The sequence below is a fragment of the Cimex lectularius genome, unplaced genomic scaffold (assembly GCF_000648675.2).
Source record: "Cimex lectularius strain Harlan isolate CLEC.00 unplaced genomic scaffold, Clec_2.1 scaffold181, whole genome shotgun sequence".
Lineage (NCBI taxonomy): Eukaryota > Metazoa > Arthropoda > Insecta > Hemiptera > Cimicidae > Cimex > Cimex lectularius.
This window is the reverse complement of record NW_019392752.1, coordinates 168,289-182,429: the sequence shown is the minus strand read 5'-3', so window position 1 is coordinate 182,429 and position 14,141 is coordinate 168,289. Positions and strand designations below refer to the sequence as shown.

Here is a 14,141-nt window from a genome sequence, read left to right as displayed (position 1 = left end):
ATCTATCGTACGAATGCCGTCCAAATAAGCAAAACAATTTTATGACTGTTGCATCTCGTTTACGTAAAATGTCTTCAAAACAAAATTCATCCATGCATTGCGTCATTTCACTCATGCTAAAACTGCAGTTATTCTAGCTTAGCTGTTTTCCCTGAAATGGCTGGTTTGTTTTTAAACGTCATGCAATAATCTGGAGGCGCTCTCTAAATCCTGGTATTGTCGTTGTACTCGTAATCAGGAGAGAATTCATCTAACATTTTAGCCCCAGTCATTTTTAATCTCGCATTGCCAATGCCAAATTTGCCCCGTTTGAATGGGCATCTTGCTTCTGTGTACTTTTTTTGGTCACAATGCTGTGTCGATTTTTTCTCTGATCCATCCAGCAGTAAAATTTTCATCTAGTTTTTTAATAAATCAGTTGCTTTTTATAGCAAGATAATTTATCAGGGCATTCAAGAAAATTCTTAAGGATACTGCCAGTACTCATCTACATTTCAATTGGACAAAATTGAAACAACAATTTGTAATTTCATTGCAGCATCTTTCTTCGTCATTTCATGGGATTTCGTCATATCATGCCCAAAGCTCTTTCTTGTGTGTTATGAATCACCTTTCACGAATTAAATTAAAAGTGGAACAAAACTGCTCACTGATCCACTGATAGATAAACAAACTGAGTGTTGGAAATGAAAAATACTATGAATCATAAAAATGCTTTAATCATTATATACCAAAAGGTTATTATTTGGTTCCGTCCTGCAAAAATTCACCAAATAAGACCACAGTTACGGATTAAGCGGCAACCACTGTATTTTGAGTACTTTAAGTAAAGGGGGGGGTGAAAGTTTAAAAGGAGAAAACTAACAAGTTTTTTTTCTCTTTCTACATTTCTCCTGTCAGATTATATTGAAATTTTGACACCTACCTTGCTGGTTTATATTTTCTTGTTTTTACTGTATTAAAATTACATACAATTTAACAAACTAAATAATAAAGATCAGCACTTTGTCCGAGGAAATTTAAGTAGACTTTATTACTTTTTAAATTTGACAATTTAAAATTCTCCTTCTCTGAGACATCTGAAGAAGAAATTACTCATTCTTGATTTTTTTTATATTTTTTAATAGATTGAAGTTTACCCTAAAAATAACTATATATTTCTATTGTTAATCCTGTGCCAAACTTAATAGCATTTTGCAAAATTTGTCTTTTATATCTTGAGATAAATATTTTTTTAAATTAATGGTCAGCAAAAATAAACAAACTGGTAGCACATTAATGAATAGAAAGACCAATGCCAATAATTGAATTAATAATATACTGCCTATACAAATTTCCCAGCTTCTCTAGAACTGAAATTTAAAAAAATATTTATATATTATTAAAAGAACATGATCAAAAAATTTGACCTTTCAAGGTTGAAGTAAAAAAAAATTGTGGCAATCTTCTCTTTTTTACTCCTGCCAGTATTTTTACAAATTTATTCCAAGAAAAACCCTACGTAAGGTAACAAACCGTGCTAATGAGCATCAAAGGGGCATAGTCATAAAAAGGACAGAAAAATGAACAATCAAAACGTTCTCTCACTTAAGTGGCTATTTTTATAAATTTGCATTTTAATTATAAAATGCATATGCTTAATGCTCAATTATCAGTAGAATTTGTACCGATTGAGAATTGTATGTCTGACCAGAATGAAATAAATTTTTCCTCAAATGTATTTATTACTTTATGAGATACTAAAATGATTTTGTTGCTATGCTAAATACTGCTGTGAAATAAATGAAAAAAGCAGTAGATAAAAATTTACCCTGATATTCTAATCAGTTGAACAGTTGTGATTATTATGTTTATTTTTATAGCAATAGTTGACTCTATTTGTAATTGTTAGTACCAAAAATCTCTTTGCTGAACTGTAAAACTAAACAATTATAATTTATACAAATCCAAAAACTTAAAGGTTATGCAAATACAAAAAAAAATACTGTTCCAACAGAATTAATCTTAGTTTAAACCTTTTCATTTTAACATTTATCTTGGTTACTATTCAGACATGAATTTTGTAGGGTTTTAATTTGAACTTAACCAGGCTCATATAAATTCTAATGTAATGCACTTTCAAACCGAAAGGTATGTTCTTATGATTTAACAAAAGTTGAACAAAATCAATCATAAGAACTTTACATTTAACAGAGTTGAGTGTTTGGGAGAAAATGCTTTTTGTTCTATTGCAATGAAGAGGGCTTGTTGCTTTGGGTAGTAAGATTTGTGAAATTTGACAAACCGGATCCACTAATGAACAAGCTCTCTGAACAGGCACAAAAATATTTATTTGAAATCAAGTTTCAGCCAACTCCACTGAACTCATTAGATCGTCATCTGCTTGCCTATTGTATCAAATATACACCCACAGACTGTTTCACTGGTCAAGTTAAACGTCTTCTATGTGATAGGAAGAGGTGTTTGGTTGATGTTACAGTTTTTTAATTGCTAAGCAATTCTTCCAGTACAAAATGCTGTGGACATTTACGATTTGATGAGTATAAAAATAAAATGTAAGAGAAAATACGTTTGAGTTCTATCTTAAAAGAAATAGAAATTGCCGGTCGTATTATTGCTGATGAGAAGAACAAAAATTAAGTTGGTTAGAATCAAATATGTATAAAAATAACATTCAATGTTTATATAATCAAACATTGATCAGTTTTTATTGAAACGTGTGAACAAAAACTGATTAAAGATTCCATCTCATTTCTGATATCTATGTAATATATCTGATGAGGAAGGCCATTAGACTGAAATTGCATTAAATTGTTATTTATAAATATTTGGCATTTCAAAAACATGTTTTTTTTTCTCAAGAATATATGCCTTTTGAGAGAAATGAGATTACTTATAATATTTGTTTTTTTAATTTTCTGTATTTTTTAATAATGTACTAGTTATCAAATTGTATTTTATACAGCTTATTAATGTGATAATTAATCCTGCCTTATGATGTTGAATGAAGATGAAAATTTATGTAAATTTCGCTTGAAATATAAGCTCAACCTTTTTTGTTTTGTTTTGTTTTTTTAAATAAATATACTATTGTAAATTGTTATGTACAGTTGTTGTTATTTTTATAGTTGCAAAGCACTTATTGATAATAAAAAGCATTTCTCTGCTCTATCATTTATATTTTATTCTACACATTTGTCCTGTTAATTCAATTTTTTTCACTCTTATTAAACCTACATTTAGCATAAGTTGTTCACTGGGAAACATTCGATGATTAATATGAATAGTACTTAAGATTATTGATAGTTTGTACAATTTAAATTATTGACTAACTTTTAAAAAATATCTGCACAGTTTTTTATTTGATTAGGCCGTGAGGTATAGAGGGGCTAGCAGTACTATAAACAAAAGAAAGAATCGGTTACCAATATATCACAAACGCCAATAGCTTGGCAGGAGAAACATGGGAAACAATAAGAAGGAATAAAATCATGAAATACAAGGAAAGCATTAAGGTTGGTGACGACCAAGTAGTGGTCTGTGATGTCCTTGGTTAAGTCCCTGACACTAGGAATGTTGTTTTTTTATGTCTTTTTTTTCTTACAAATTATTATTCTATTGTACTGTTTCTATAAGAATGATGAAAATATTTTTTTCCCTCGCCATTTTTTATTGTCATTTGCAAGTGTACATTTTGATATTTTACAAAATAATGTGCTTAATAAAGAAAAATACAATTATTGATTTAACGTAACAATAATGAGTCATTATAAAAAAATCAAATATTAATATATAATAATAAATAAAAAAATTATATATTATACACATAATAAAAAATATATATACAATAAATATTAAATATATGTAGTCCTTAAACAGACTATTTATGATCTCAAGGGTACCTATACCACCAATTTATTGTCATTATCATTTATAATTTAAGATCTGTTTAAGAGCTGCATATATTTACTATTTATTGTATATATATTTTTTATTATATGTGTATAATGTATGATTTTTTTTTCAACCTTAGAGCCAAGAGTACCTTTAGATTTATGAGAATAATTGGACATTGTTAAAACAAGTATTTACATATTAATGACATATGTATATGCTGTTCTAAAATAAATAAACATATGGGGATCAATAAAAAAATTACCGATTTCACTTTTAAACTAGGAAGTTTCAAAGATAAAAATCGTTATTTACCATTTTATAGCTTTAAGAATAATAAGAAAAATGGCTTTCCTTAAACATATAAAACTCTGAAATCGAACAGTCAACCACTTTTTGCTCCATTCCTTTTATATAGAGCAACTCAAATTGATACGGCAACCCATCAGATCAAAGGTTAATAATGTATTCCGTCCAGAAGAGATAAGCTTAATTAGATTATACGCCGTACCATTCAGAAGCTATTTGTTTTTTAAAGGAAGAGGAAGCTCTACAAGGTTAACAACTTGTGGAGCCTTGAAGTCATCACATTAGTTTAGTAGTAGGACAGTATTGCTCAGAGAGCTTCACTGAGAGGGAGACATGTAAGTTTAATAATAAAGTTTTATATTATTGATTTATTATTATATATATTTGATTGGCACTATTCATGGGTGATTTACCATTTACCAGCTGAAATGTGGGATACATCAAACATAAAACTTCTTCCTTAATAAACATTTCTCATATGTGGCTAAAAGCCCTAATTCAACCAATACTATAGCAGCACGCACACAGACAATAAAAAAATAACATATTCTATACCTAACCTAAGTAGTTTGGTAGGTCTGTGGGGTACTCTATATAACGCCACAGATCTGTACATCCACCCTTAACTATTCATGCAAATAAAAACATTCCTCACGTAGAGCCTTTCAAATCATATGTACAATTGAAAAATGGGGAGGCACCGGGGTGTAGATATTACACTGATGACTTGCTCTATCCATGTGTGAGGGGTTATATGGCATACGCGTTATTGATTTTAGATAAACCAGCCTGAACGGCCGGAAATTTCATTTTTGGCGATTTTTCAAAGTTAGGAGGTGAAGGAGTACACAAAATTCACCATTTCTGACATTTTTATTGAAAATTTACAACTTGAACACCCTAACAAAAAATTCTCCGTTACAAACCTCGTTTGTAGGGGATCGAATTCTCCATCACATTAGACCAACCCCAGTCCGATTCGTGAAACATTAGAATTTTGGCTAATTTACTGCTTCACCCAAAACGAATGTTACTGTTTTCTGATGGGTGCCCACTACTGAATAAAATAACGTACGAAAAATCTGAACGGCTTACTTAACGATTTTAGACAGTGTACGCATCTTTTAATGAACATTATATTTTATTTAATGTAAAAAACCATTACAATAGCTTGAGCGAAAAATAGCAACATTTTTCTGCATTGCCAGTGCGATAGTGAGCGGAGTTTGGAGTTTTGTAACGGAGAATTTTTTGATAGGTTATTTCGATAAAAATGTCAGAAATGGTGAATTTTTGTACCCCTTCACTCCTAACTTCGAAAAATCGCCAAAAATGAAATTGGTTTTAATCTCATTCGATGCAGAAATTAATCCTTTATAAATGTTGTTTCAAGCTGTTTTACCGTCAGGCTAACAGTTTACTAACAATTTCACGAATAAGGTCAAAAAACCGTGGTTTTTCATGGGTTTTTGCCTGTAGCTCGGAACACCTTATAGATTTTTGGTCGCTTTTCAACGAGGAGGTGCCTACTGTCAATTATTATAACTAAATTTCTCATTTTGTAAATAGATATAAATACAGAATTATAATTTTAATTATTATTATTATTATTAATTTTTAAGGGCGTTTTAACGGCTAAGGTCATTTCACGCCCTAACATCCAAACCTTCTATCTTAGGTTAGCTATATCTCTTNTATATATATATATATATATATATATATATATAATAAATTGAACTAAACGATCTTTCAAAATTGCTTCAAAAATAAAACAATTAAGAAAAAAAGACCACTTTGGTGCATAAAATAAATGAAATACTTGATAAGTATTTTAGTTTTTTGTTAAGCTTACAATTAGTATTTTACTAGTAGGTCAATTGAATAGTTTGTAATCAGATTTTTTTTTGCCAGACAATGATGAAAGCCCAGATATTTCTGGCTTTCGCTACTTTGTTTGTTGGGTCCGGCCTTGCAACAAGCACAGTGGCCAGGGTCGCCAAAAGGAAATGTCTCGACGCTGGGGACGATGCAAACGTTTACAACTTTTCATTTATGGATCTTTCAGGGAAAACTAACGTGTCTTTGGGAGATTTCAAAGGAAAGGTAAATATATAATAAATATAATACAAATGCAAAAAAAAAGACACATTTTGTTGTTTATTTCAAACTATATTTATTTTTATCATTATATTAATTACAACTGCTTATTTTAATGTAAACCAAATTAAACAAGATTAGAAATTCACAAAAATCAGGAAGTTGTAATTAATATAATGATAAAAATACATACGTATATTTTGAAATAAACAACAAAATAGGAGTGTCCAGCTTTTTCATCGTTAACAACATAATAAATAAATTGGTTTGTTTTGTTCAAAATATAATTTTCTAAAAATCATTAAGTTAAACATGTATAAAGATATTTTATATTGAAATTAAATACATTTAGTAAACATTATTGTTTCAGCATATAAGAAAAACTCTACATAGAACAATTGCACACATCCAAATTTACAAATATATGTATAAAATTCATTTTTTGAAAAATATTTTCTCTGCTCGTAAATGTAGACATTTAAAATGAACAAATACGTAGTCTCGCTGGTAAAGAAACAAGACAAAAATTTGCTTTGTGTTTCCTGTTTCTTGAAAATATATTAACATTTTTAAACATATTTCTCTTTCAAAATGTTCAAAGTATATTGGAATGTTTCAACTGTTTAAAACAATCGGTTCCACGTAGCATTGAGATAATATGTGTAAATTTTACAGATTAGATTACATGCATTAGCAGTAGTGAGTGTTAAAAGTAAAAACAAAAATTTATACTTCTGAGGAAGATATTTTTTAAATGATTTTACCAAAATGAAAACTAATGCAGATTAATTTTTTAACATTATTTTTCATGTTGTCTAATTTTTACGAAAAACGTCAATGTTGATCATGTTGAAGTGAACATACTAAATTATACTTTTTTTTAAACACCGGCACTTCGAGGATATGAACAACCTCGTAGTTGAAATACCCTTGTAAACAATTAAATAAATAAATAAATATAGTTTATATGTGTGTTAATAAATTAGATTTTTTATGTAAGGTCTTGGTTGAGATGAAAAAATTAGTGCAACGAGCGTGACAATTAGTTGAGTTGACATTCTTCACTTTAAGTTTTATGTCCCCAATGGCCTCGCTTAAAATCACCAGGCCATAACTTGTTTTTTGTTTATCTCTTTAATTTTGTTTATCTTATTTCGTCATATTTTGAAAGCTCTTAATATAATTGTAACACATTTTTTCCTTTTTTTTGTTATGCAACTATAACTACTAATTTGGAAATTTCAAGTGGTTTGCATTTGGCTTTTTTTCTGATAGGGAATTTTGGTTAATAATAAAATGATGACCTGAATAAGATATCTACATTATCAAAGAATATCTTGGGTCACCACCAGAAAGACACAAAAAAATATAATAAATGTGCTATTTATAGTTTTCAATCATTCAGATGAGAATTTTTTTATGATTATGTAGAAATCCATCACTATCTGAATCGTTTTATCATATTTCTAGACCATCAATTTTTTTTTTGAAGAATTTTTTATTCAAAGTACCATCTAGCAAACAGTGAGGAATATGATGAATATAAGAGAATCATTGAACAAAATAAGAGAAAATGTTCAGAAGTTTTTTACCAATAGTGTCATACAACATATATAACACAATTCAAAACTTAATCTGGATGAAATGAATTTCCCACCACTCAGTCTCAACCAACTGCCTTTTAATTCAAAACAAAGGTTTAAAGTTAAAACTGAAATACAATGGAGGTCAATAGTAGTTGTTCTTCCCCATACCCTAAAAGACTACCAATGAAGTCGAAAAGACATATAGAAAATCTCTGGGCCACCACTGAAGCGGGAAAATATGACACTTTACAAACGAAAAAACATAAAACAAAAAAGCAAAAATATAGAAGAAAATCAGATGACTGAAAAAGATATTATAGACAAAGTAGCCCTAGTTTTGTATCACATGACTTCTTCTATGATGAATCAGGTCCTCTAAGGGCCACTTATAGACAGCTAAACAAGAGCTTCTTTACCGATTTAGCCCATTTCATTTTACTAATGTTTTTTATTGCATTTTTTAGTATTAAGGGGCCAAATCGTAGTAGTTAAGTTTGGAGGTTAGAACATCCTGCACTTAGCCCCCGATCCATCTTAAACTCATAAATTCATTATTGTTAAACTAATAATTTTTAATATTGTAAATAGTTTATGTGTTAACCATTTAAATCATTAGAAACAGTTCCATGTCCTGATGAAGAAGACATATTACTGGAAAGCTTGATGAAGGAACTGAGTGTTTTGCTTTCTTTTTATTTCGCCTTATCCCTTATTTTTTTTTTTTTTTTTTGTATATATATATACAATTATAATATTAAAGCTGATATTAATCTCATCAAAACTAATACATATAAAATTTACAGATGATTCTTGTTGTAAATGTAGCGACCTACTGATCCTTCACTCACCATTATTTTGGAATGAATGCACTACAGACAAAATATGGTGATAATTTGGTAGTTTTAGGCTTTCCATGTAATCAGTTTGGGCTTGTGAGTATTTAGGAATTTATACTGTATGTTTATACTTGCCAAAATTAAATATTTTTATATTTTAGCAAGAACCTGGGAAAAATTATACAGAAATCACAAAGGGAGTTGAATATGTAAGGCCAGGCAATGGATTCAAGCCGAATTTCATGCTCATGCAAAAACTGGAAGTCAATGGGGAAAATGAAAATGGATTTTTTACATTTCTTAAAGTAAAGTGAAAATTTCCCTTTTTTTATTGGTGAAAGTGTATTTATTTATTATTTATTTGTAGAAACATTGCCCTCCGACAAGAGATGGCTTTTCAAAGAAAACTGACCTTTATTACCATCCATTCAAGAACAACGACATTAGGTGGAATTGGGAAAAATTTCTTATTAATTCCAATGGTAAACCGTATATGCGGTACGATCCAAGCAGCGATCCTGTCGATGTTATCGATTCAGATATAGAGGGCCTTGTCTCTTCTGAACGTGTAAATTCACCTCTAACTAAACAATAATTCAGCTTAAACAAAAAAGTAGTTTAAGATTTAATTGAACAGGTTTTAATTTTTAATCTCATTAATTGATTTCATGTATAAAAAATGTCCACAATTATATCAGCCTTCTCAGTCTATGGAAGAATTTAAAAAATTTAAGAATAAAATCAATCCCAAAAGTTTACATCTTTTATGTTAATTACAAAAAAATCAGTGTATTTTACATTATTAACACACAAAAAAATGTTAAAACAACAAACTAGGTTATTTATTAAGTGATGTTAATAAAAAAAAAACCCCTACTTATAACACACCTATACCTGTTATATTATTTTTCAATTTTTATTCTCAATCGTAGCCAATTCTGTAAAAACTGAATTATTATGATAAATTTGTAAACAAGTAAAATTAAGATGTAATGTAATTTGCAAGCATAATTTTTGCTTTTCTAATGTAGGCATTATTTGAAACCAAGAAAGAGTGTGAAGCCCAAATCGAATCAAACTGCGACAAACAATTGTACAAGTTAAAATGTATTGATTTATGTTTAAGTAACATTTTAGAAGTTTGAAACAAAACTGCTATGAAAAACCAACTCGACAAACGGTAACAAAAACAAAACAAATGATGCGTTTTCAATGATGACGAGATGTCCATAAATCAAACAACTGAGGGGATATTTCTGATGTTGGAAAGTAAGGAAGTATTCTTGTGCATTCTGTGCTTTCACGACTTTTCCTAGAAAATGCATTGTTTGATTGTAATGAACTGTTCTAATAGCAGTTACTTCAAATCTTGTATAAAGTTTGCGTCAAATAAAAAGCTTTCTATCAGAATTTCTTTATTTTGTCCTACAAATTTAATTTACATATTTTTTTCCTATTAAAGCTCTTGATTTCGTCTTGGAACTAACGGTTTTCATGATATGTGGTGATTTGGTTTTGCCTGATTAAGAGGATAAAAAAAGATTTCTCTGGACATTATTAATCTAAAAGATTCATTCCAAGCCTAGCTACCAATGCTATTTAAGCATATTTTTAGTTTGGCTAATCTTGGTTTAATAGATAAAGGAAAATTTTACTTAATGATACATTGAAATTAATATTTGTTTTGCCAATGCCATCCACTTTTCCTTGCTATTTCATTACGACAAATACATTTTACATTGTACCTCTCACCTCATATTGATATTAAACAACTTAAAATTCAATTTTACATAACTGTTATTTTAATAATCAGTTAAGCATGATTTTAAGCTAATTTGTGCTGGTTTAAGTTAAATATACAAAATTGCTTATGTTGATTTATTTTGCTTCACAAGTTAAGAATCAAAGTGACTATGTAAGCATATTTTTAGTTTGGCTCATTCTGGTTTAATGGATAAAGGAAGATTTTACTTCATGATATATGGAAATAAAAAATTGTTTTTGCCAATGCCACCACCTCTTTCTTATTTCTACTTCTTATATGACAACTTGGTTTAAAATCCAATCATCTCATAGATAAGTTATAGGACACCTGATTTAAAGTAACTATTTAAACATATTTTTAGTCTTGCTCATCATGGTTTAACGGGTAAAGGAAGATTTTACTCATGATAAACCGCTCAAAATGAATGGGGGTATTTGTAATTTATTCTTATTCTATTAATTTTAATTAAATTAATCAATATATTCTTTTTAGTTGGATAAAACAGAAAAGAAAATACAAATAAATGTCAATCCTCATTTTTAATAACAGATTTACTTAAGAATAGAAAATATGAAGACTTTGTGAACAAACTGCTTTTCTCCATTTTAATCCAGTTGTATTTTCTTTAACCATGGAAAGACATAATGGTGAATCAGAAGTTCACAGGCAAGAGGATATCGCTGAGGAATTGGCGTTTCTCAGTGTCATCTCCTGGACTTTAGACTGATTCTGTGAGACTGGAAGTGCAATTTCAGCCCTGGTAGGGGACCTCAGTGCATTACTACGCTAAGGGAAGACAGAAATATTGTCATTGCTGCAAGATTGAACTCTTTCCATAATTTCACTAATTTCCTGGTGCACTTGACCAATTAATATATTACAATTAATTAAGGTTTTTAGTTGAGATAAAAAAAATGGCAAAAAGGAGGGACAATTCAAAAGGTGCGGTTGAGATGGGAAGTTGGTGTCCGAGTGGATCGAGGTCACGATAGCTCGTGGTAGAGCAGCAGCGTATCAAGCCGAAGATCGTGGGTTCAAATCCCATTCGTGCCATTGACTTTTTTATCTCAACTAAAAATCTTTCCATAATGCCCACCAGATCCTAAATGAAGTACAACATATTTTGGCAAGGCCTTTAACAACAGAAACGATTCAAATTGTGTGAAATTGGCCTCACATTGTATGATTGTTTGAGATGACCTACAGCAACAGTCTGCTACCAGCAACTCAGGAGGATATGGTGCAGCGAGTGCCTAGAAGGGAATACCAATTGGAATGCTGTTATGTTTTCTGATGAATCGCATTTCTGTCTGTACAGTGATAGCAGGCAGTGAAGAGTCTATCAAGAAAAGGGGATGTATGCAATGGTACAAGGCCCCAGTTCGTGCTGCCTTTAGTACAGTTTGGAGGAGGCACAGTAATGGTCTGGGCGGGAATTACACTGGAGATGAACTGGACTTCATATTGCAACCTCACGCAGTCTGTTATGTCCAAGAAATTATTGATGAATACATCCCTCAAACTAGGGGTCTCATTGGCTGGGATTTTCAATTTTTGGATGACAATGCCAGACTTCATAGAGGCAGAGTTGTTCATCAATGTTTAGAAAACCTGGGACTTTCCCATCTGTTCCATTCCCTATTATCTTCAGACCTCAATCGCATTTAGGACATGTGGGATGTATTGCAGAGAAGGTTTTGTGATCATCATCATCATCCACAGCTAGTTGACCTGCAACAACTGAGTGTAGCGTTGCAACCATCCATGGAGTGAAATTCCTTATGAAATTAGTGACAACCTTATTAACAGTATGCCTAACAGGAGCATCGTGGTTTTAATCAACAGAATATATTATTTACAGTATTAGTTGTTTAAAAAAATTATAAACAAAATTATGGAATTATTACCTTTCATTTTCTTATTTTTCAAATTCACTTAATTAAATTTTCCTTCAGTAAAAACAAACAGTAAAAAAACAAAAATTATTAAATTTCTAATAAATTTTAATGCAATTTATTTTTTATTGTATAAAAAATAAAATAAAAATGCTAAGTAAAGTAAATAATACCAAATTGGCAATATCCCTATTCATTTTTGAGCAGTTTATAATGAAATAAAGATTTGTTTTTGCCGATACAATTCTCCCTCTAATTCTAATACTTATGTGACAACTGGATTTTAAATTGTTCCAGTTCCCTCGTATTAATATTAAAAGGCTTAAAATTTAATTTTATGTAACTGTTGTTTAAATAATCATTTAAGCATGATTTTAACTAAATTTACAATGGTAATGCTGACCAGTAATTTTTTAATGTTTAAGGTAAGTATACAACTGGGGTTCACATTGTTCCAGTCACCGCATATTGATATAAAAAGCTTAAAATTTAATTTTATGTTACCATCATTTAAATAATGATTTAAGTATGATTTTAACTCAATTTATGCTGGTAATGCTCAACCAATATATTTTTTAACCTTAAGCTAAATATACATCTGGGTTTTTACATTGTTCCACTTGCCTCGTATTGATATTAAAATGCCTAAAATTTAATTTTATGTACTGTTGTTTAATTAATCAGTTAAGCATGATTTTAGCTATATTTATGCTAGTAATGCTAACCAATAAATTTTTTAATCTTTAAGCTCAATAACCAAGTGGGTTTTACATTATTCCACTTGCTTCATATTGACATTACAAGGCCAAAAATTTAATTTTATGTAAATGTTTCAGTTAAGCATGATTTTAGCTATATTTATGCTAGTAATGCTCACCAATACATTTTTTAATGTATTAAATGTATTTACCGTCGTTTAAATAATCATTTAAGCATGATTTTAACTAAATTTATGCTGGTAATGCTCAACCAATATAGTTTTTAACCTTAAGCTAAATATACATCTGGGTTTTTACATTGTTCCAGTTGCCTCATATTGATATTAAAATGCCTAAAATTTAATTTTATGCACTCTTGTTTAAATAATCAGTTAACCATGATTTTAGGTAAATTTATGCTAGTAATGCTTTTTAATGTGTGGTAATTAGTGACCATTAATCGATATTTATTTAGAAATCATGAGATGCGGTCTGGTGTGATGCAGGTTTCAGAAAAATATTTTCTTTATCGTGCCAACGTTTTCACTTTCGACACGACACGCAAGAATGGCACAATTACACAGAAGACAAACACTTTGAGCCCTGAAGATGATCTTAATAAAGATTGAAACGTTGGCACGATAAAGAAAATGTTTTTCTGAAACCTACATCACTCCAGACCACATCTCACGATTTCTAAATAAATAAACATTTTTTAATCTTTAAGCTCAATAACCAAGTGGGTTTTACATTATTCCTCTTGCTTCATATTGACATTAAAAGGCCAAAAATTTAATTTTATGTAACTGTTGTTTAAATAATCAGTTAAGCATGATTTTAGCTATATTTATGCTAGTAATGCTCACCCATACAGTTTTTAATCCTTAAATAAACAGGGTTTTTACATTGTTCCTGTTGGTCTACATTGAATTGATGATGTCTAAAATGATTGTTGAATCATGATTTTTACCAGATTGCACGTCTGAAGTGTGAACCGCCAGAATTGGTGACGATGGTAGCAAGTATCAAGGCTGGTTGTTGGATGAGAGTGGTGGTCAGTG

General features: G+C 29.9%; 1 protein-coding gene across 1 annotated transcript; it reads left to right on the top strand.

Moving 5' to 3' along the window:
* The first annotated feature begins 4,404 nt into the window (after positions 1-4,404).
* Positions 4,405-10,132, top strand: LOC106667102 (glutathione peroxidase 6-like). Its single transcript, XM_014394802.2, has 5 exons — positions 4,405-4,538; positions 6,115-6,306; positions 8,690-8,818; positions 8,884-9,027; positions 9,090-10,132. The coding sequence occupies exons 3-5, from the start codon at positions 8,747-8,749 to the stop codon at positions 9,315-9,317; spliced, it is 444 nt and encodes a 147-aa protein (XP_014250288.1). The 5' UTR covers positions 4,405-4,538; positions 6,115-6,306; positions 8,690-8,746; the 3' UTR covers positions 9,318-10,132.
* The last annotated feature ends 4,009 nt before the right edge of the window (positions 10,133-14,141 follow it).